Source organism: Ursus maritimus, unplaced genomic scaffold (genome assembly GCF_017311325.1).
Source record: "Ursus maritimus isolate PB19 unplaced genomic scaffold, ASM1731132v1 scaffold_17, whole genome shotgun sequence".
NCBI classification, from domain to species: domain Eukaryota; kingdom Metazoa; phylum Chordata; class Mammalia; order Carnivora; family Ursidae; genus Ursus; species Ursus maritimus.
In genome coordinates, this window is record NW_024424119.1 from 11,928,125 (window position 1) to 11,953,263 (window position 25,139).

The following is a 25,139-nucleotide window of genomic DNA, read 5'->3' on the forward strand; positions in this document are numbered from 1 at the left end:
GTGAGATAGTGGTCAAGTTTCATTCTTTTGCATGTAGCTGTCCAATTTTCCCAGCACCATTTATTGAAGAGACTGTCTTTTTCCCACAGGATGTTTTTTCCTGCTTTATCAAATATTAGTTGCCCAAAGAGCTGAGGGTCCATTTCTGGGTTCTCTGTTCTGTTCCATTGGTCTATGTGTCTGTTTTTGTGCCAGTACCATGCTGTCTTTGTGATCACAGCTTTGTAGTACAGCTCGAAATCCGGCATTGTGATGCCCCCAGCTTTGTTTTTCCTTTTCAACAGTTCCTTGGAGATTCGGGGCCTTTTCTGTTTCCATACAAATTTAAGGACTATTTGTTCCAGTTCTTTGAAAAATGTCATTGGTATTTTGATCGGGATAGCATTGAAAGTGTAGATTGCTCTGGGTAGCATGGACATTTTAACTATGTTAATTCTTCCGATCCATGAGCACATCCATAGCAACTTCTTACTAGACACGTTACTACAGAAATGAACTATTAGGACTTCATCAAGATAAAAAGCTTCTGCACGGCAAAGGAAACAGTTGGCAAAACTAAAAGGCAGCCTACAGAATGGGATAAAATATTTGCAAACAACATATCTGATAAAGGGTTAGTATCCAAAACCTACAAAGAACTTATCAAACTCAACACCCAAAAAATAACCCAGTTAAGAAATGGACAGAAGACATGAATACACACTTCTCCAAAAAAGACATCCACACAGCTACCAGATACAATATCACTCATCATCAGGGAAATGCAAATTAAAACCACTATGAGATATCATCTTACACCTGTCAGGATAGCTAAAATTAACACAAGAAACAACAGGTGTCGGTGAGGATGCAGAGAAAGGGGAACCCTCTTGTGCTGTTGGTGGGAATGCAAACTGGTGCAGCCACTGTAGAGAACCGTGTGAAGAGTCCTCAACATATTAAAAATAGAACTACCCTGTGATACAGCAACTATACTCCTTACTAGGTATATACCCAAGGGATACAAAAATACAGCTTCAAAGGGATACATGCACCGCCAATGTTTATTATCAACAACAGCCAAACTAGAGCCCAAATGTCCATCCATGGATGAATGGGTAAAGAAGAGGTACACACACACACACACACACACACACACACAAACACACAATGGAATATTACTCCATCATTAAAAAGAATGAAATCTTGCCGTTTGCAATGACACGGGTGAGCTAGAGTGTGTATGCTAAGTGAAATAAGTCGGTCAGAGAAAGACAGATACTATATGATCTCACTCATGTGGAATTTAATAAAGAAAACAGATGAACATATGGGATGGGGAGGCAGGGAAGGAAAGAGGGAAACAAGCCATAAGACACTCTTAATGATAGAGGACAAACTGAGGGTTGATGGAGGGAGATGGGTGGGGATGGGCTAGATGGTGATTGGTATTAAGGAGGGCGCTTGTTATGATGAGCACCGAGTTGTACGTACGTGATGAATGAATGAATTCTACTCCTGAAACCAATATTGCACTGTATGTTAACTACCTAAAATTTAAATTAAAAAAAAAATAAACTTCCAAATAAATTTTCTATGGAAGCTAAGTTGTTGAGGACACAACAGCAAATTCAGCACGTACTCTGAATTTAGAAAAGATTAGTTTTTTTTCTCACAATTGCAATCAGTTTACTTAATTCTATGCTACAAAAGCTTGGGTAGACACGATATCTAAGTTTAATATTTTAGAATTTTAATGTATCAAAGTATGTTCAGTGACTGCGCAGATAAGTACGTGTCCAGTGCAGGCATGGTAAAAGTTATTAGAAGGCCAAGTTTCTTGACTGACAGAAAAATGAAATCAGTGTTTACAATTGTTTGCCTAGATTCCGTTGAAAATTTTTGGCTTGAAAATCACATACACAGTAAAGTAGTGGCAAATATTAGACTTTTACCAATTAAAGTTTGATTCTTAGCTATGACTATATAGCATTTTTTCCAACTCACTGCATTTGAAGAAGTGATTTCTGCTAGTTTAAAATCAGTATAGGAACTACTTAACTTGAAAAATGTTCAATGAGTGAATATCAATTGCTTCATTTTTTTTAAAAGTTCGTACAAGGACATAGAAATAGGCACTTTGTGTACTCCCAGAATTTTTCCATAATTGAATGAATAATAGTCACCTTCCCAGAAGTCCTGAGTAGGAACATCTATTGGCTTGGAAATGGCAAGTATAAGAAAAACGCCATCGGCACGGAGACCACACTGTACGTATGGCTTCTAAGCCACAGAGACACTAAAACAACTCATCGGGTGTATATCCCATTTCACTTTATTAATGGCTGCTCTCTCTCTCTTCCTGTCCTTCTAGGCTGTCCCGTCAAAGGTCACCCTACCCCCAATATCACCTGGTTCCACGGTGGTCAGCCAGTCGCCACTGTCACAGGACTGACACATCATATCTTGGCTGCCGGACAGATCCTCCAGGTTGCAAATCTTAGTGGCGGGTCTCAAGGGGAATTCAGCTGCCTTGCTCAGAATGAGGCAGGAACACTCGTGCAGAAGGCCTCTTTAGTGATCCAAGGTAAGAGACCCTGCAGGCTTTGCAGCCGGGCTTAGTTCTTGAGTAGGAAAGTCCACCTGAGAATCTAATTCTCAAGGAAAACAAAGTGATTTCTGATCTCACTGGCTCCTAGAGCGTGAAAATGAAAGCTGAACCATGTCTCCATACAATGAGGCCCTTCGGAAGAGCCACCGGGCTCTGTCCCAGCAGAATCTGGAAAAGTCAGTGCTGCTCTCATAAATGGGCCCTTCTGCTTCATCTTGTTGCTGCTGCTGAGGACCAAGGCAACACCGCGATATATCAAAGCCTAGAAAGTTTCACTTATGCTTGCTTAACTAGTAAGAATCCCACACACACACACACACACACACACGCCCCTAATACATGCAAGCACACACGTGCATGTATGCAGTGCAGCCTGTTAAATTAATGCAAGTTTTCTCTGTTGGTCTGATTAAAAACAAAAAAACAAAAAAACAAAAACCTCTTGATCTGAACTGCTTGGTTATTGTCTCCTCTCCCGGAGAGGCAGGCTGATGCCTGTACCTGCTTATCATACTAAGGAGCCTTCAGCTGCAGTCCCGGGCGAAGGGTTTTGCAGACACCTTTCCTGTGGCTCCTGGATTAACCTTCCAGGAACACGGGCGGGTCAGAAAGCCCTTGGGAGAGGCCTGGCTTTAGTTACACCAAGAAAGGGTGGTGAATGAACCCAAACAGTGGCAAACAAACCCAAACTGGGCCTGGTTATAGAACCCAAGTGAGACTTTCAAGTTTTCCACAAGCTATTTCTACCTGCAGCCTGTGTGTGACTGTTTTTAGGGAAAGCAGAATCCTATCGCATGCACTCTGAAATGGAGGATTCTGTAGGAAGGGGCAGAATTTTGTGCCCAATGTAGCACACGAGGTGGGAGATTTTTCTCAGCAAATGGGTTTTCCCCTTAAATAGCCTCCCCTGCCATTTGGCTTTCCAGACGGGAAAGTCAGCGTTCCATTTTCTTGCCAACCAGCCATTCTCTGCTGAAAACCAGAAGCCAGTGCCTATCTGCAAGATTTGTAATATACGACCTTGCAAATAAGCAGTCACAGTTTACCAGCCCACAGTTATTTTTAACAGCTTTCCTACCAGTGAGTCCCACCCCCCCCCCCCAAATAGAAAATCCACAGAAATTGAATTTCTTTCTGACGTTCCCGTTTCGTGTAAATGAGTACTCTCTGGGTAGGCTGTTTTTTTGGTAACATTTCCAAAGTTCAACTCAAATGTGCATGTATCTGTATGATTGTTAAGTATCTCTGATACTTTCGTATCTCTCTGTTGAAAAAGAAAGGCACTCTCTGGTGACCCACTAGGAGAAAAAGCACTTCGGAAGTGTATATAAGAATAAGGACCACAACCACTGGTTAAGCACTCTGTATGTGCCAGGCACCGGGCTGGGCCCTTTGCTTTCATTATAGCCAGTCCTCACAGTACCCTCGCAAGGCCGGGGTTTTGTACTCGCTTTACAGACAGGCCAACTGAGGCTCCTGGACGCCATGCCAGTTGCCTACCTAAGTTGGGAAGGGAGCCCACTGCAGGACAGAGTGTCATCCACGAGAGCCCCTCGTGCCCACAGAGCACGGACAATAATGCAATCCTCTTTTCTCCTCTGATCCTCCCCTTCTGACAGATTACTGGTGGTCTGTGGACAGACTGGCGACCTGCTCAGCCTCCTGTGGGAACAGGGGCGTCCAGCAGCCCCGCCTGAGGTGTCTCCTGAACAGCACAGAGGTCAGCCCCACTCACTGTGCAGGGAAGGCACGCCCTGCTGTGCAGCCCACCGCCTGCAACCGGAGAGACTGCCCTTCTCGGTGAGTGTGGCAGGTGCTGGCTCAGGCCTCCCCAGCCCCAAGGCTGGACCCTGACTTTTAGCCAGGCCGGGGGCTAGCATTTGTCCAGCAGCGCCTAAGGAGAGACACAGAGGGCCGGCAAGGGGGCCTGCCATCCAAGGCACTGTTCTTTTCTGTAGGCCCAGACTTGCCAGGCTTCTCCACCCTGCAGAAAATATCCCTGAGAATGGGCCTCCTGCCTCGGCAGTTTGTTCTCTCCCCACTCAGCGGGCTAAGGACTGCCAGAGGCATCCCAAGTACCTGAGAGGGTCTGTTCAGGGAGCAGGAGCATTCCAGGTCCTAGCCAGAGCTCACTCCCATCCTGCAATAAGAAATTTGCTCTCTAGTTTGTAAGAGGACAGCTGTGTTTGCAGTTGAGGTGCTGAGGAGATCGGGGTTACTGGCCTCGACCCCAGCCCCTCCCCTTTCTTCTAACTTCAGAAACCGTGCTCTTTGGTACTGCAGTTGAGGTGAGGAAATCTTATCCCCTTCTCATCTTCAAAGAGGTGCATCCTGCCAAAGTCAAAACAAATCTTCATTTTCTGTAGTCGCCTCCATGTTGGATAGACGTTCTCTACCTCTGGTCCCAGAATGACACCCACCGTCTCTGCCTCTCACAGCTTTGAGGAGCTGTGAGTCCCACAGAGCACCCTACCCCCAGTCTGCAGGCAGTCGCTAAAGGGATAATGGATGGGCTTAGGGCTGCCACCAGCATGGCATCGTGAGCCTGGGGGACTTGGCTGCGCCTCTCGATGCCCCCTTCCTACCTGTCTGTGGGACTTTCATACGCTATTTAGGCACCCGCTTTGTGTTTGGCCAGCTGAGTCATAAGGAGCAGCTGAAACCAGGAGAGACTCAGTGAAATATGAAACATGCTCATTAATATCAGCAGTTTGACTTGCTGACGGGAAGGTTTCCATGGGAATGATTAATGTCCTTTTATACCCTGCCTGAACTGTAACATAGCCATACCTCTCCTTTCTCAAACCCCCCACCCCAGCTCCTGAAAAACTGCTGAAATGTATATTTGGAAATAAAAGTTGATTGAAATGCAGGCCTGACATTCACCGGGGGTATAAGGGGCTGGAAGACTGCCCTCGCCAAGCTATTTGAAATGAAGACGAAGTCTTGGACATGCCAAGGACTTTTCTGACTTGCTGTGGTGATGGTCAGAGTCAATCAGCCTCACTTAGTTCTGCAAATGAAATAATGGCCGTGTCGGCTTGGGTTTCAGTACCCCCAGGAGCTTTACGACACCTCATGCCTGCTTCCTAAGTGGCTCTGCTCCTGTGGGCTGGAGATCTGCATGCAGTCATCTCTCTCCAGGGCCAATGGAGCCGGAAGGTTCCACCGAACTAAATAAGTCACAGATCCAGATTCAAAAGGAATTTGCTCCCTGTCTCTGCCGCTTGCCTCTCCTGAGGGCCAGAGGTTGCGCCACTGGACCAGGAAGCGGCCACCAGTTCACCTTTGACTGGTTTCCCTGCCAGGCTTCCCAGGCACCTCAGCAGCCTTCTCTAACACACGCAGGTCTCATCCTGGGTGTCTCTGACTAGGGCCGGGAAGTCCTGCTTTGACCCGGGTGGCTGTTCCTCCATTTCACATAGATACACTTTGTCTCAGGCATTCATTAAAACCCCAGAATGGTCTTTCTCCCGAGATTGAATAGGGATGACTGGAACGCACCAAGGCTTTTCTGTTTCCCCCAAACTGTCCCCCTTTCCCCTTCTCTTTGACAACCAGCCCACAGTGCGAACGTGCACAGAGAGCCCCTACGGGTTTGTATCTGGACCAAGGATTTCAGCCTGTTTCCCAAATTCCAGCTTGGCTTTATGAGAAAAGCCATTTGCGGAGTCCTGGTCAGTCTCACTTCTGACGATCCAAATTGTAGCCGGAACCTAACATCCCAAGAAAGGACATTCTCCACATACGCAGCCCACCAGGTGGTATAAGGCCTATGCCCTGGGACTCGTGGAGGTAGGAAACTGCTCCACAAAGCCAGAAGCAGCGCTGCGTGTTTCTCGGGGATTCCACCAAATCCAGTGAGACGTGGGTTAAAGCAAGGTAGGAAAGAGAGGGAGTACTAGCAGACTGAGCACTGACTCGGGGGGCGGGGGGGGGTAGAGCCAGAGACACGGTTTGGACCTGACTTCCCTAGGAGACTGTCCCCCTTCTGCCACAAGTCCCAGAACCACAGTGCAGCGTAACTAGCTAAAGGACCGTCTTCCCAGAGCGTCCCCTCTGCAGGCTCACAGCTTCGGGGCTAGTGAGACAAGTAACGTTCAGACTGCTCTTTCAAGACGCACCTTTGCAGTCAGTTTCCAAAGGGTATTTGTTTTCTGTGGCTGCAAAGAAGAGACATTAATTTTCTCACAGCTTGGAAGGCCGGAAGCCCAAAATCAAGATGTCAGCAGGGCTGTACCCCTTGCAACTTTCTCAAGCCCTGCCAACTTCTGGCAGCTCCAGGCATCCCTCGGCTTGTGGCCACATCACTCCAGCTGCTGCCTCTGTGCTCACACGGTCTCCTCCTCTTCTCCAATCTCTCTTTCTCTTCTAAGGACATCTGTGAAGGCAGATAATGTAGGATAATCTCATCTCAAAATCCTTAACTATATCTGCAAAGCCCCCTTTGTCCAAATATGGTAACATTCCCAGCTTCTGGGGATCTGATGTGGATATCTTTTGGGGGACCATTTTCAGACTTCCACTCTATGCATACCATGAAAAAAGCCATGCCCCGAGATTAGCAGCTGGGTGGTGAGAATAAGGGAATATTCAGGCTCTTTTTCTGAGAATATATGGCACCATTCCTCTGCCCAAGGCCTGACCCTTTGCTCTTCCTCTCCCCAGGTGGATGGTGACCTCCTGGTCAGCCTGTACCCGGAGCTGCGGGGGAGGCGTCCAGACCCGCCGGGTGACCTGTCAAAAGCTGAAAGCCTCTGGGATCTCCACCCCTGTGTCCAATGATCTGTGTACACAGCTCGCCAAACGGCCAGTGGACACCCAGGCCTGTAACCAACAGCTCTGCGTGGAGTGGGCCTTCTCCAGCTGGGGCCAGGTGAGAGGATTTTATCTGACAGATACATCTAAAGGTACGGACCCTGCCATGGTAGGAAGTAAAAGGCCACCACTGCCACATCCTCTGCGATGTCAGACCTTTCACATCCCATCTGTCGGTCAACTCTCCTGCCCAGTATCCATCCAAAAGCTTAGCAGTTCTGATGATTCTTCTCTAACACAAACATACCTCCCACAGCCATTACACTTTCCCTGCGATTTAAAGCTCTGATGAGATCCGTCTGGGGGCCGCAGTGTTGTTCTGGACCAGGGATTCTCAACCGGGTAACACAGTTAGACTCACTGGAGAAGCTTCTTTAAAAGACCAATGTCCAGGCTGCCCCTCCCTGAGATTCTAAGTCAGTTGTTCGGGGGCGGGATGGGAGCATGGGCAAGTTTTAGAAACTACAGGGAGATTCTGGTGTGCAGCGAGGATAGAGAACCACTCTTCTGAGCCAAGAAGAGTTGAAACCTAGCTGGATCACTTTGAAACCACCAATTCCTTTCTCAATTCTCAGTCAGATGGCAGCCAAAAAAAGTCCCAGGTTAGCTCAACACACAGCAGAAATGGGGGCTCACAGGACCCCAGGAGGGATGGGAGCTCTTTTCTGGATATAGAGAGGAACCACAGAACTCTGTCCATTGGAAAGGAAATTTTATGGTTAGTTATGACTTTAAAAAATAACACAAACAGGATCCTCTCTGGGGAAGAACAGACCCGAGCCATAAGAGACACTACGCCATGACAGAAGCAGCCTGGGAGGGGTGGGAGGCACCGACAGTCACCAGACCGTTGATCTCACGTCACTCGTGGGCCGGTAGGACTGAGTCAGGAATTCACGTTGTAATTGGAGGCCTGGGCTTTCCCCAGTGCAGGGACATAGGGTCTCTATTTAGACGAAGAGGAGCTTTCCTACTCATCTGACCCCTCCTCTGTTTCAGAATGTTGTTGGCACTAACAAAACAATCCAGTGTGGCGCTTGGGGGAAATGACATAATGGCATGTGCTCCGCTCCTTTCAAAGTCTGTGCTCAGAACCTACAGGGGACCCACTTAGCACATAAGAGCTGCCTGCCGGGGATGATAATCAGCTAGTGCCCACGCTACCAGCTGTGTGGTGACAACTCTCGTTCGTCAGAGGCTGACCATTCTGACTGGCCGGGCCTAGTTTGTGACTGGCTGGTGTCTGAAACATGCCGTTAAGCTTGGCCTGCTGGGACAGCCCAAAACTACCACAAGGCTCTTAATTCTTCCTGTAACTCTATGGGAGCTAATGGGACCGAATGTTCTGGGCAGCTAGCAACTCGAAACTAGTTGGAACTGGCTTTCTACCCGGTACTGCATTCATGTTCCTCCGTCCCCACCGTGAGGTGTGTTCTTTGAAAAACAATCACTTGGAACTTGCCGTTCAGTCAATACACTGTGGCCATCTCTAAGGAAGATCAAATGTTATTTGGAGGAAATCTGGCCACAGAATTCACTTGCAATCCATAAGCCATTTGTGTCCCAGGTGAGTCCGGGGATAATGCTCCACGCTGGCCAAACAACACACTCGGCCTGAGGCTCCTTTTTGGCACCTTTACCAACCGCCTGCTCATTTCCAGTGACCTAATGTATGTGCTTCATAATCAAAGAGGCATGAGCTCCCTCCCTTTTGCTCCGATGCCTGGGGGATATCATCTTTCTCTTACCTGGAAAAGCCCGCTTCTGCTAGCTTTCATTCCGCCCAAGGCAGCTCTGCTTCTAGGCCCGCAAGGCTTACTGGCGGTTTGTGACATGACAACGAGGAACAGACCCGGCTTCACACGGGAGAGGTTTCTGCACTGTATCGTTGAGGTCACGGAAGGGGACGTACACTGTGCACACTGATCATTCTTTCTCAGTGATTACTTTTTCTAAAAGAGAGAAAAAAGGTCCTTCCCCCTTTCTTCACTTCAAAGAACACTCTCCTCCCCTTCTTTCTTCTAAAATCCTCTCGGCAAGTATGTCTCAAGCTTTCATGTGAATCACTTGTGGATCTTGTTAAAAATGCAAATTCTGATATGGCAGGTCTGGAGCAGAACCTTGGATAACGAACTTTTTTATTGAGATATAACTGACATATACCCATTATGTTAATTTCAGGTGCATAAGGTATGATTTGATATCTGCATACATTGCAGAATGATCACAGTAAGTCCAACATCCATCACCGTACACACTTAAAAAAATTGTGATTAAGATTTTAAGATCGACTCATAGCAACTTCAAAATATACAATATAGTATTATTAACTATAGGCACCGTGCTGTACCTTGCATCCCCAGGACATGTATATTTTTTAACTGGAAGTTTGTACCTTTTGACCCCCCTCCACATATTTCACCTACCCCCAACCCCTGCCTCTGGCTACCAACAATCTATTCTCTGCATCTGTTATAGTTTGCGGGGAGGGTTGTTGTTGTTCAGATTCAACATATGAAATCACACAGTTTTTGTCTTTGTCTGTCTGCTTTCTTTGACTTTTATGCCCTCACGGTCTGTACATGCCATCACTAATGGCAAGATGTCATTCTTTTTCATGGCTAAATAATATTCCTCTGTGCACGTGAGTGTGTGTGTGTGTGTGTGTACACCACATTTCTTTTATCCATTCATCCACTGATGGATACTTAGGTTGTTCTATATCTGGACTATTGCAAATAATGCTGCAATGAACATGGGGGGGTCATATGTCCTTTCAAGTTAGTGTGGGTTTTTTTTTTATTTTGGATAAAAACCCAGGAATAGAATTGCTGGTTGATATGATAGTTCTATTTTTAATTTTTGAGGAACCTACATACCGTTTTTATAGTGGCTGCACCAATTTTCATTCTCCCCAACAGTACAGAATGGTTCCCTTTTCTCCACATCCTCCCCAACACTTGTTATTTCCTGTCTTTTTGGTACTAGTGATTCTAACAGGTATGAGATGATATCTCATGGTGGTTCTGATTTGTATTTCACCGATGCTTGGTGATCTTGAGCACATTTTCATGCACCTGTTGACCGTCTGTATGTCTTCATCAGGAAAATATCTGTTCAGATCATCTGCCTTTTTAAAATTGCATTGTTTGGTTTTCTATTGATTCATAAAAGTTCTTTACGTATTTTGGATATTAATCCCTTACATGGGGTTGATTTGCAAACAGTTCTCCCATTCGTAGGTTGCCTTTTCACTTTGTTGATGGTTTCCTTTGCTGATGTCGTCTCACATGTTTACTTTTCTTTATGTTGCCTTTGCTTTTCATGCCAGATTCAAAATATAATTGCCAAGGATGATGTCAAAGAGCTTACTGCCCATGTTTTCTTTGATTTCTTTGATTTCAAGAATCACGTTCAAGTCTTTAATCCATTTGGAGTGAAAATTTCTGTATGATGGAAGAGTAGTTCAATTTCGTTGTTTTGTATGTGGCTATCCAGTTTGCCCAGCACCATTTATTGAAGAGACTATCCTTTCCCCCTTGTATATTCATGGCTCCTTTGTCAGAAATTAGTTAACCACATACGCGCAGGTCTAATTCTGGGCCCTCTTTTCTGTTCCATTGACTTATGTGTCTGGTTTTATGCCAAATCATACTGTTTTGATTACTATAACTTTGAATAGTTTGTAGGCAGGGTGCATGATGCCTCCAGCTTCTGTGTTCTCTCTCCAGATTGCTTTGGCTCTTTGGGGTCTTTTGTGGTTACATACAAATTTTAAGATTGATTTCTCTATTTCTGTGAAAAATGCCATTGGAATTTTGGTAGGGATTGCATTTAATGTGTAGATTGCTTTGAGTAGTATGAACATTTTAACAATATTGATTCATCCAGTCCATGAACACAGAACATCTACTTGCGTCTTCTTCAATTTCGTTCACTGATGTCATAGTTTTCAGTTTACAGGGCTTTTACCTCCTTGGGTAAATTTATTCCTAGATATTTTTTTTCTTTCTGATATAATCGTAAATGGAATGGTTTTAATTTCTCCGAGAGTTTGTTACTAGTCTAGAAATACAATAGACTTTTTGTATTGATTGTATATCCTACAACTTCGCTGACGCTTGGGTTGATTCCATATCTTAGCTACCATAAATAATGCTGCAATAAATAGAGGTACTTACATCTTTTTGAATTGGTGTTTTCATTATTTTGGGGTAAATACTCAGTAGTGGGATTACTGGATCATATGGCATTTCTATTTTTAATTTTTTGATATCTCCTGTATTGTCTTCTACAGTAGTTATGCCAATTTACATTCTCACCAGCAGTGCACAAGGGCTTCCTTTTCTCCACATCTTTGCTAGCACTTTCATACTAGCCATTCTGATGGTGTGAGGTGATACCTGCTTGTGGTTTTGATCTGTGTTTCCCTGATTAATGATGTTGAGCATCTTTTCATGTCTGTTGGCCATCTGGATGTCTTCTTTGGCAAAATGTCTATTCAAGTTCTCTGCCCATTTTTTCATAGGTTTTGTGTGTACATATTGAGTTGTAGAAGTTATTTTGGGTATTAACCCCTTATTGGAGATATTATTTGCAAATATCTTCTCCCATTCACTAGGTTGCCTTTTTGTTTTGTTGGTGGTTTCCTCAACTGTGCAAAAGCTTTTTATTTTCATGTAATCTCATTTGTTTATTTTTGCTTTCCTTTCCCTTGACTAGGGATACATGTTCAGAAATATGTTTCTAAGGTTGATGCCCAAGAGATTTCTGCCTGTGTTTTAAGGAGTTTTATAGCTTCAAGTCTCAAATTTAGGTCTTTAATCCATTTAAATTTTTGTGTATCGTATAAGAAAGCAGCCCAGTTTCATTCTTTTGCATGTAGCTGTCTGCTTTTTCCACCACCATTTATTGAAAAGACCATCTTTTCCCCCATTATATATTGTTGTATCCTTTGTTGAAAATGACCATATTAAGTATTCCTAGCCTTTCTATCTGTTCCATTGATCTTTGTGTCTTTGCGCCAGTGCCATACTGTTTTGATTAATATAGCTTTGTAACATATCTTGGAATCAGGGATTGTGATACCTCCAGCTTTGTTCTTCTCTCTCAAGATTGCTTTGGATGTTCGAGGTCTTTTTTGGTTCCATACAAATTTTAGGAATATTCTAGTTCTGTGAAAAATGCTATTGATAGTTTGATAGGGATTATATTTAATAGGTAGATTGCTTTGGGTACTATGGATATTTTAACAATATTCTTTCAATCTGTGAGCATGGTACACCTTTCCAGTTGTTCATGTTATCTTCCGTTTCTCTCATCAATGTCCTAGTTTTTAGAGCACAGGTCTTTCACTTCCTTGGTTAAATTTATTCCTAGGTGTTTGGGGGTTGTTTTTTGGTTTTTGGTTTTTTTGGTGGAATTGTAAGTGGTATTGTTTTCTTAATTTTTCTCTCTGCTACTTTGTTATCAGTGTATAGAAACGCAACCAATTTCTGTGCATTAATTTCATATCCTGCCACTCTATGGATTTGTTTATTCTAATAGTTTTTTGGTGGAGTCTTTAGGGTTTTCTATGTATAGTATTATACGGCATCAGTGAAGAGAGAGTTTTATTTCTTCTTCACCAATTTTGATTCCTTTCATTTCTTTTTCTTCTCCGATTGCTGCAGCTGAGACTTCCAGTACTAGGTGAATAAAAGTGGTGAGAGTGGACATCTTTGTCTTGTTCCTTATCTTAGAGGGAAAGCTTTCAGTTTTTTACTATTGAGAAGGATGTTAACTGTGGGTTTTTTATACATAGCCTTTATTATGTTGAAGTACATTCCGTATGTTCCCTCTAAACCCACTTTGTTGACAGTTTTTATCATGTATAGATATTGTATTTTGTTAAATTTTTTCCTGTGTCTATTGAGATTATCATAAGGTTTTGTGATGTATCATGTTGGTGATTTGCAAATATTGAACTACCCTTGTATTTCTGGAATAAATCCCTCTTGATTGTGATGAATGATCCTTTTTTAATATAGTTTTAAATTTGGTTTGCTAATATTCTGAGGATTTTTTGCATCTATATTCCCCAGGAATATTGGTCTGTAGTTTTCCTTTTTTGTAGTGTCTTTTGTCTGGTTTTGGTATCAGAGTAATGCTGACCTCATAGAATAAATGTGAAAGCTTTCCTTTCTCTTCTTTCTTTTTTTTTTTTTTAATAATTTGAGAAGAATAGGTATTAACTCTTCTTTAAAAGTTTGGTAGAATTCACCTATGAAGACTTCTGGTCCGGAAATTGGGGGGGGGGGGCGGGGATTTTGATTACCAAATTCAATTTCATTACTAGTAATTGGTCTGTTCAAATTTTCTCTTTCTTCTTAATTTAGTTTTGGAAGACTATATTTTGGGGAATTTACTACCCATTTCTTCTAGGTTTGTTGGCATCTAATTTTTCATTGTTATTCTCTTTATAATTCTTTGTATTTCTGTGGTGTCGGTTGTCTCCCCATTTTTGTTTCTAATTTTGAATCCTTTTATTTCTTGATGAGTCTGAGCAGAGTTTTATCAATTTCATTTATCTTTTCAAAGAACCAGCTCTTGGTTTTGTTGATCTTCTCTAATTTCCACTTATTTCCACTCTAATCTTTATGATATCCTTATTTCTACTAACTTTAGAAAAAGAACCAAGCCCAATTTCTGGAAGTATAAGGTTGAGATTTTTCTTGTTTCTTATGATAGGCGTGTATTGCTATAAACTTTCCTCTTAGAACTGCATTGTCTGTGTCCCAAAGATTTTGGACTGTTGCATTTCCGTTTTCATTCACCTCTGTGTATTGTTTGATTTTTCTCTTTATTCATTGACCTATTGGATGTTTAGTAGCATGTCGCTTACCCTTCGTGTCTTCATGTTCTTTCCAATTTTTTATTGTAATTTCTAGTTTCACACCATTGTGGTTGGAAAAGATGCTTGATATGATTTTAATCTTAAATTAATTGAGACTTGTTTTGTGGCCTATCATGTGAAGAATGTGTATTCTATTTTTGACTGAAATGTTCTGTATATCTGTTGAGTCCATCTGGTCTGATGTGTCATTCAAAGCCATTGTTTCCTTGTTGATTTTCAGTCTGGATGGATTTCAATATCCATTGATGTAAGTGGAGTATTAAAGTCCCCTACTATTATTGTATTACTGTCAATGTCTCCCTTTATGTCTGTTAATTTTTGCTTTATATATTTAGATGCTTCTATGTTGGGTAAATAGATATTTACAATTGTCACATCTTGTTAGATTGATCCTTTTATCATTATATAATGCCCTTCTTTGTCTCTTGCTACTCTTTTTGTTTTAAAGTCTATTTTGTCTGATGTATCTTTTTCTATTCCTTCACTTTCAGTGCATGTTTTTTGGTCTGAAGTGAGTCTCTCATAGGCAGCATATAGATGGGTCTTTTTTTTAATCCAATCATCACATATGTTTCGATTAGAGTATTTAGTCCCCTTACATTTAATAACTGATAGGTATGTACTTATTGCCATTTTGTTTTTCTAGTTCTCTTCTGTTCATCTTCTTCTCTCTTTCCTTATAATTTGATGACATTCTTCAGTGTTACATGCTTGGATTCCTTTCTCTTTATTCTTCGTGTATATGTTATAGGTTTTTAATTTGTAGTTACCATTGAATTCATATATAACATCCTAGGTGGATAGCATTCTATATTAATTTGATAGTCACTGAAATTCAAACACATCCTAAAGCCACTAAATTTTTATTCCCCCTTCACGTTTTAAGTATCTTATATCATTTTGCATCTTTTTATTTTGTTCATCCCTTGAGTAATTTTTGTACATAATTATGATTGATTTTACTACTTTTATGTTTTAACCTCCACACTGGCTTTATAAGTATTTATCTACTACCTTAATATATGTTCATTTTTACCAGTAAAGTGTTTTTCTAGTATGACCCCTTCTTTCCACTTAAAAAATTCCCTTTAATGTTTCTTGTAAGCTGGTTTAGTGGTGATGAACTCTTTTAATTTTGTCTAGAAAACGCTTTCTCTCCTTCAATTCTCAACAATAACCTTACCAAGTATTCTTTGTTGTGGATTTTTTTCCTTTCAGCACTTTGAATATATCAGGCCATGCTCTTTAGGCCTGTAAAGTTTCTGCTAAAAAATTAGCTGATAGCCTTATGAGATTCCTCTTGTATATAACAGTTTGCTTTTCTCTCATTTTTTTTTAAATTCTTTAATCTCTGCCTTTTTAATTATTGCTTGTCTTGGTGTGAACCTCCTTAGGTTCATCTTATTTGGGGATCTGTTTCCGACACTTGGATGTCTAGGAAGTTTTCTGTCCCCTCCTCCTTCTGGGATCCTTAACCTGTTCTCACTTTAATTTTTGCTCTTCGGATTGGTTGCTTCCATTACCCTATCTTCCAGATCTCTGAACCATTCTTCTGCATCTTCTAATCTGTTGATTCTCTTTAGCATATTTTTCATTTCAGTTCTTGGGGGTTTTTTCTTATATTTTCTTTTTGTTGAAATTCTCACTGAGCTCATCTCTTTTCTCGAGTCTAATAGGTATCTTTACCACCATTACTTTGAACTCATTATCAGACATGTTGCTTATCTGTTTCTTTAAGCTTTTTGTCTGTGGTTTTATCTTGTTCTTTCATTTAGGACATATTCCTCTGTCTCATTTTATCTAACTCTCTGTTTTTTTTGTGTGTATTAGGTAAGTCAACTATATCTCCTGGTCTTAAGAGTAGCGGCCTTTTGTAAAAGAGATATGCGGTACCATATAACACTCTTCCCCCAGGTAATCAGAACCAGTTACTCCAGAGGTGTCCCCTGTAGGGGAGGTGTGTACACCCTCATGTTGTGGCTGTGATTGCTTTGGACACACTGGTGGGTGGGACTGGCCTTCAGGCCAGCCAGCTCAAAGGACCTGCTTTGCCTAATGTGAGCACACTGGGCAGGATTAAAGCCCAGCTGCAGGCACTGTGGCCATGCTGATGGGTGGCGCTGGCACTCAGCCTAGCTGTCTGCAGTTAGCCTCTGCCACAGCTGCAGGCACACCAGAGGACAAGGCTTTCTCTCTATGCAGCCAGCAAGGAGCTCCAGCTGCACAAACTAGAGGTACACTGGTGTGAAGGGCTTATCCACCCCCTTCCCAGTGTAGGAGTCACTGTGGAGTTGCACCAGTCCCTGCCAAGGCTGCCTGCCAGATTATTATGCCAGTCTTCTTACTTGTGGAGGGACACCTGTCTTGGCAGGTATGTTGGGTGTGCAGAAGAATGCCAGCATGGGGTGTGTGGAGCTACTAAAGTAAAGAGGGTGTTAGCTGGATCCCCCAAGCATCTAGTTAGATGATGTCAAGAAAAATGGTGCCCACAGCACCTTCTTTCCCAGATAAATCTCCTGCAAATCCCTGCCCCTCCAGCACATATTCTAAGATTGGTCAATAAGTCTCCTTCACATATACTTCAGGTGCTTTTCAAACTGCTGCTTCTGTGCTGTGTCTTAGGCCAAGTTATTTAGCATGCTGGCTCTTTAAAGACAGGGATGCTGTTTCCTGTCACCCTCCTGCACTCTTGAAGTTAAGCCCTGCTGATTTTCAAAGGCAGACTTTATGGGGATTTGTGTTTCCAGTGCTGGTCCCCAGGGCCAGGAGTTCCCAGTGTGGGGTCTGATCCCTGTCACTTCTCCATTGGGAGAGGGAGGGAGGGGTGTCCCTCCCATTTGTGGTTGGTCACACTGGAAGTTTGTTTCCTGACTACCCCTACCCTTTTTGATGTGCCCTTCTCTCTGTGACTAGCTGTGGAAGCAGTCTTCAGGTCGTTTTCAGAGGTAGTTGCATAAATGTGGTTGTTGTCTCTATGTGTCCATGGGAGGAAGTGAGCTCAGGACCCTCCTACTCCACCATCTTCCAAATCAAGAGAAGTCCCTCCTAAATGCCTTGTAAACAAGATACACAGCAGGTCCTCATAATGGTACAGATCTGGCCAGTCCACTGGGAGGAGGTATTGCCGCATTGTGACTCTAAGTAAAAAGAGTAGCAAGGCCTCCGCAAGAATTGGTTTGCTCGTTAGGTGACATGAGCCAGACTCGTATGCATAAGTCTAGGATGCAGAGCCTCTATCACCCAGGTGTTCCTCCCCTCTCTGCCCACTTTGTTGAGAGTTTTTAATCATAAATGGGATGTTGACTTTTGTCAGATACTTTTTCTGCATCGAGATAATCGTATGATTTTTATCCTCCATTTTGTTACTGTGGTGTATCACACGGATTTGCAGATGTTGAACCATACTTACATCCCTGGAGTAAACCCCAGTTGATTGTGGTGCGTGACCTTTTCAATGTACTGTTTGCTAATATTTTGTTGAGGATTTTGGCATCTATGTTCATCAGAGGTGTTGACCTGAAATTTTCCTTTCTTTGTCCTTTTCTGGTGTTGGTAATGCTGTTCTCATAAAATGAGTTTGAAAGCATTCCTTCTCTTACATTTTTAGGAAGAGGTTGAAGAGGATTGTTACAAATTCTTCTTTGAATGTCTGGTAGAATTCACTGGTGAAGCTCTTTGGTCTTGGACTTTTGTTTACTGGGACGTTTTGATTATTAGGATAATCTCCTTACTAGTAATCAGTCTGTTCAAGTTTTTTCTCCTTTTTTTCAGGAATCAGTCTTGGTTTCTAGAAATTCATTTCTTCTAGGTTATCCAGTTTGTTGAAGTTTTATAATAATAGTAGTCTCTTATCCTTTACATTTTTGTGTTAATAATAACATCTATTTCATTTCTGATTTTGAGTCCTCTAGTCTTTGGTGACTCTAGCTAAAGGTTTGTCAGTTTTATTTTTTCAAAGAACCAACTCTTAGTTTCATAATCTTTTCTGTTTCTACTCTGCTCATTGTTATTTCTTTCTACCTACTAACTTTGGGCTTCAATTTTTCATTTTCTGTTGAGTGTAAAGTTAGGTTGTTTGAGATTTTTGTTTCTTGAGGTTGGCATATATAGCTATGAAATTTCCTCTTAGAACTGATTTTGCTACATCCCTCAAGTTTTGGTATGTTACATTTCCATTTGTTTCAAAGTATTTATTCTCTTATAATATCTTCTTGGACCTTTTGGTTGTTCAATAGCATGTTTAATCTTTACATATTTGTGAATTTTTCAGGTTTCTTATAATCATTTTCTAGTTTCATACCACTATGGTCAGAAAAGTTGCTTGATATGCTTGCAGTCTTCTTAACATTGGTTTCATGGCCTAGTATATGATTTATCCTAGAGAATGTTTCACATGTACTTCAGAATTCACCCACATATCTGTTAAGTCCATTTGGTCTAACATGTTTAAAATCAATGTTTCAAAAAAAAATTTAAAAATCAATGTTTCATTATTGATTTTCTTTCTGGATGGTCTATCCATTAATGTTAGTGGGGTGGTAAAATCCCCTACTATTATTGTATTACTGTCAATTTCTTCCTTTCAATCTGTTAATATTTGCTTTATAGATTTAGGTACTCTTGTGTTGGGTGTATAAATATCTACAAATGATATATCCTCTTGTTGGATTGACCTCTTTGTCATTATGTAATGCCAGTCTTTGTTCTAAAGTGTATTTTGTCTGCTCTAAGTATAGCTACCCCTGCTTTCTTTTGGTTTCCATTTACATGGATTATCTTTTCCTTCCCTTCACTTTCAGTGTGTGTCTTTACTTCTGAAGTGAGGCTCTTATGGGCAGCATTTAGGTGGGTCTTGGCTTTTAAGTCTTTTAATTGGAGCATTTATAATTGATTTACACTTAATTGATATGTGTGTACTTACTGCTTTTTTATAGTTCTTATCTCTTCCTTTGTGGTTTGATGACTTTATTGAGGAGGTTAGATTTCTTTATCTTCTGTGTATCCACCATAGGCTTTTGCTTGGTGGTTACCATGAGGTGTACATATAACAACATCTCTATAATGATCTAAGTTGATATCAACTTAAGTTTGATTCCATTCTAAAGCTCTACCTTTTTACTCTCTCCCCATTTTGTTTTTGATGTGACATCTTTTTATCTTGTGATCCCTTAACTACTTACTGCAGTTATTTTTACTACTTTTGTCTTTTACACTTCATACTAGGTTTAATAAGTATTAATCTACTACCTTTTCTATATATTTACCTTTACCAGTAAGTTTTTACTTTCATGTTTTCTAGTTACTAATTAGTGCCCTTTCTTTTTAGCATAAAGCTGATCCATTGACATTTTTTGTTTTCTTTTTATGTAAATGTCTTTAAAACATCTTCCTGTGAGATTTCTTTTGCTACTGAAGATGTTTTTGTTTTCTTTTTTAACTGAAATATAATTGACATATGATATCCTCTTTTAACATTTGCTGTAAGACTGGTTAAGCATTGGTGAATTCCTTTAGCTTTGCCTATCTGAAAAACTTTCCCTCTCAGTTCTAAATAATAACTTTGCCAGGTATTCTTTTTTTTTTTTCCAGGTAGAGTATTCTTAGTTGGAACTTTTTTCTTTCAGCAGGTTGCAGGTGAGAAGACAATGTCACAGTATATTCAATGTTTTTGCTAAAAAAAAATCTGATAATCTTATCAGGGTTCCCTTGTATGTAACGTGTTGGGATTTTTTTTCTTACTGCTTTTAATGGTCCCCTTATCTTTAACTTTTGACATGTTAATTAGAAAGGGTCTTGGTGCGGGTCTCTTTAGATTCGTCTTCTTTGGAATTCTTTGGGTTTCCTTCCTTCCTTCTCCAGGTTAGTTAAGTTTTCCTTTCTCTCTGCTCCTTCTGTATCCTCTATAATGCAAATATTGCTCCATTTGCTGTTGTCTTGTAAGCTGTCTTCACAGGTATTTCATTCCTTTTGCTCCTCTGATTGGATGAGTTCCACTGCCCTATTTTTGAGGTGACTGGTCCTTCTGCTTCATCTAGTTTGTGGTTGAACCCCTCTAGTATATTTATCGATTTTAGTTACCGTGTTCTTCAGCTCTTTCACTTCCATTTGGTATTTTCTATCTTTTTTTGAAGTTTCTCACAGTGTTGCTCTATATTCATCCATGATGGATTTCTAAAAGCTTTAAGATGATGCCAATGTTACTGGTCCAAGGACCACCCTTTAAAGCGTAGCAAGACTTGAAGTATTCCAAGTTAGAAGGTACTGCTTGATCTCACAATCCTGTTAAGATTTTCCTCTTGGTGATAGTGTTGGATGTGCTTCAAGCAACGGATGCCCTCCCAACCTCCACATTCCACTCTTGTGAGAATGAAAATGGTCATTGTTTCTGACCAGAAAATCCTTTGCGGATAGTGTCATGCAAATATCTGCCCTTTCATTCATGTGCCTACCTCTTTGAAGTCTATGGAAACTACGCTGATTTTAGTCTAAGTAGACCTAAGACCACTTAACAATCTGGCTTCATATAATAATTCAATTTTCTTCTTTTAACCCGACATACCTTTATGAGGCACCTGTCTCGGGTGGGAAATGTGTTCCATTCAAGCATGTGTGAAAGAATGAAACTGAAAGTAGCCCCAGAATGTTAGAAATATAAATATGGCTGGAAAATAGGTACCAGATCATGATTTGTCTCGTATGCTGTATAGGGAGGCTGTGTAGGGAGTTTGGATTTTATTATGAATGCCACCTTGTTTGACTTTTAAAAGAAAGCTTATATATTCAGCAGTATAGAGAAATGACTAGACTGGAGAAAGAGAATCTAGTGGAGAAATGGTGCCGATAGAAATGAAGGCAATGGAAATGGAGAGATCTCATAGAAGAGAGTCTATGAAAGTATGATTCACATGGCTTCAGTAGTGCTTGGATATCACAGATGAGAGATGAAGCAAAGATGACACATTTATAAACAGACTGAACAACTAGGTCAGAAAACAAATGAATTGGGTAAGAAATTGTTTTTGCACATGTTTAGTATTTGTAAAATATCCAATTAGATATTTTCATTCAGCAGTTGGATGTAGATCTGGCACTAAAAAGGGTAGTGTAACCCAAGAGGAAGGAAAGCATGAGATGAAGAAAGGCATAGGCTAGAACCTTCGGGAACACTAATCTGCAGAAACAGGAGGGGGAAAAAGAGAACCTAATGAGTAGAGAAAGAAAGTATATTCACAGACAGTAACAAAGGAGTTTCCATAAAGAAGGAAGGACCAGGGGTATCAAAATGGATCAGAAAGAACAAACCAGGTAAACATTATCTGGTACCAGGGGAACTTGAGTGACAGGCAGTTACTGGCAACCTGTGAAGGGCAGTTTCAGTGTGTCAATGGCACTTAAGTCAAATCAGCAGTGAGTAATTTCCAGGTGTGGTCAAGAAACATCAGCGAAATGATAGACTAGGTAGCCCTAAGTTCCCATTCCCCTATGGAAGCATCAAAAAACAACCAGAAATGGGCAGAACTAACCCTATAGGAGTAAAAGCCTACAACAACCAAGCAAACACTCAAATAAAAATCTACCCTCAAAAAGTAGGAAATTTCATTCATCCTTCCCCACCCTCTCCTCAGTATGGCACAGTCTTACTCTAGAGGCATCAGCAATCCATTTTCCTCCCTCAATCCATAGGGAGCACAGAAAACCCTATCAGGGAACCACCTAAAGGAATGGTCTCTGTCTCAACTAAGATCCCAAGTGGGGGAGGCAGCCACCGCTTGTGAAAGCTTCAGGGGGACTACAGACCTGCAGACACCTGGGATGAGAGATTACAGATAAAGAGATAAAATAGACCATCGAAGGCCCTGAGAACTTGGGGTGAGATGCCCTAGGAAATTAAGACATTAGGAAGCAGACATATGTACAGGGAAATTGAGAAAACTACATGCAGGCCCAAGCAAGACATATGCTCACAGAAAAGACCTGAGCATATCCTAAGCTTTCATTGCAGGCTGATGCCTAAGCTCAGAGACACCCAGCTAATCATTGAAGGGGTGCCCAGGCACAGAGACTCTATACAAAAACTGGGAGAGATGTTTTTTTCAACTATTATTTAAGAAGAAAAATGAACAAATATTGGGAAATTGTAAAATACCTTGAGACAAGTGAAAATCCGGGACGCAGAGAACACAGTGCTCAGAGAAAAATATATATATAAATGCTTACATTAAAAAAGAAAGACTTCAAAAAACAACCTAACTTCTCGCCTTAAGGAACTAGAGCAAACAAAACCCAAAGCTGGTAGAAGAAAGGAAATTATAAATACAAATAATAGAGACAATAGCCATAAATAGAAAAATCAATGAAACCAGAAGTTGGTTCTTCCAAAAGATCTACAAAATGGACCAACTTTTAGCTACACTAAGAAAAAAACAGAAAACTCAAATTATTAAAATCTGAAATAAAAGGTAATACAGCAGTACTATGAACAACTGTACACCAACAAATTGGAAACCTAGGTATAATAGACAATTTCTTATAAACACACAACCCATCAAGGACAAATCATAAGTAAAAATACGCATAGACCTATAACTATTAGGGAGATTCAGTCAGTAATCTGGACCTCACAACAAAGAAAAGCCCTGGCCTAGATGTCCTCACTGGTGAATTCGGCCTAATATTTAAAGAAGAATTTATGCCTAAACTTAGTCCTCCTAAAAATTGGAGGGAATACTAACATTCCTTAACTCATTCTGTGAGGCCCAGATTACTCTGATACCAAAGCCAGAGGAAGACAGTACAAGAAAACTAAAGACCCATATCCTTTTTAATTACTGATGCAGAAATTCATGTAGTGAAAAGATACTGTGTATGATTTCATTTTTTTTAATTTATTAAGACTTGTTTTGCGGCCTAACATGAAAAAAAATGTGTATTCTGCTGTGCTTGGGTAGAGTTTTCTGCATAGGTCTCTTAGGTGCAACTGGACTATAGTCCTGTTAAGTTCTCATTTATTGATCTTTTGTTTGGTTGTCCTAGCCATTATTGAAAGTGGGGTATTTTAGTGTCCAATTATTGTAGAACTATTTCTGTCTTCAGTTGTCAATGTCTGATTCATGCATTTTGGAGGTTTTGTGCTTATGCATATATGTTAATAGTCGTTCTATCTTGGCCTTTTATCAATATATAATTTTCTTCTGACTTAAAATTTATTTTGTCTGGTATTAGAATAGCCACCGCAGCTCTCTTTTGGTTACTACTTTTGCATGGAATATCTTTTTCTATCCTTTTACTTTCAATGTCTCTTGTAGAGAGGGTTAAAAAAAAATCAAATTCTAAGCTATTAAGCTAATATCTGCCTTTTAAAGTAATTACTGATAAGGAAGGACTAACTTTTGCCACTTTGGTATGTCTTATGGCTTCCTTCCCCACTCCATTCCCTCCATTACTGCAGAATCCTCAACAAAATACTAGCATATGAATTATAGAGGCATATTAGAGTGATTACGAACTTTCAGGTAAGATTTATTGTTGTAATATAAGGATAGTTCAACACATGATAATTAACCATGATAATACACCATATTAGCAGAATAAAAGGAAAAAAAAACACATGATCTCAACTGATGCAGAAAAAGCCCTTGATGAGATTCAAAATCCTTTTGTGATAAAAACTGAACTAGTAATAAAAAGAAACTACCTCAAAATAATAAACACCATATATGAAAAACCCACAGCTAAAAAAACTATCATAGTTAATAGTGAAGACTGAAAACTTTTCCCCCAAGATGAGGAAGAAGAACGCAATGTTTACCACTTCCATTCAACGTAGTGTTTATTGGAAGTTCAGAGCAATTAGGCAAGAAAAAGAAAGAAAAGCCACCCAAGTTAGTTAGAAAAGAAGTAGTAAAATTTTGTTACAGATGACATGATCTTACATGTAAAAACTCCAAAAATCTTAATACCAACACCAGAATAAATCTCTTAGAGCTAATAAATGAATTCAACAAAGTTGCAAGATAAAAAAAAAAATCAGAAATCAGTTGCATATCTATATATGAATTATTTTTTTTTAAAGATTTTATTTATTTATTCGACAGAGATAGAGACAGCCAGCGAGAGAGGGAACACAAGCAGGGGGAGTGGGAGAGGAAGAAGCAGGCTCATAGCGGAAGAGCCTGATGTGGGGCTCGATCTCATCACGCCGGGATCACACCCTGAGCCGAAGGCAGACGCGCAACCGCTGTGCCATCCAGGCGCCCCTCTATATATGAATTATGAACAATCTGAAAAGGAAATGAAAATCATACTACTCAGCCATTAGAAAGAATGAAATGTTGTCATTTGCAACAATGTGGATGGAACTAGAGTATGCTAAGCAAAATGAGTTAATCAGAGAAAGAAATACCATATGATTTCACTCATATGGAATTAAAAAACAAAGTGGGTGAACATTCAGGAGGGGGAACAAAAGAGAGGGAAATCATGAGAGAGACTTTTAAGATTTTATTTACTTGAGAGAAAGTGAGTGAGAGAGAGCATGAGCTGGGGAGGGATGGGCAGCAGGAGAGGGAGAAGCAGACTCCCCACTGAGCAAGGAGTCTGACACGGGGCTGGATCCCAAGACCCTGGGATCATGACCTGAGCCAAGGCAGACACTTAACTGACTGAGCCATCCAGGAGAGAGAGACTCTTAACTATAGAGAACAAACAGGGTTGATGGAGGGAGGGGGGTGGGGGCTGGGATAGATGATGGCTATTAAGGAGGGCACTTGTTAAGATGAGCACTGGTGGTTATATGTAAATGATGAACCACTGACCTCTACTCCTGAAGCCAATATT

General features: G+C 40.9%; 1 protein-coding gene across 1 annotated transcript in view; it reads left to right on the plus strand.

Annotated features, from left to right (window-relative positions):
- ADAMTSL1 (ADAMTS like 1) overlaps nt 1-25,139 on the plus strand; it is a 376,065-nt gene that overhangs the window by 341,105 nt on the left and 9,821 nt on the right. The window contains exons 24-26 of the mRNA XM_040631464.1: nt 2,354-2,566; nt 4,210-4,390; nt 7,259-7,466. Of these exons, the coding sequence (XP_040487398.1) occupies nt 2,354-2,566; nt 4,210-4,390; nt 7,259-7,466 (602 nt within the window). The remainder of the gene's footprint in view (nt 1-2,353; nt 2,567-4,209; nt 4,391-7,258; nt 7,467-25,139) is intronic.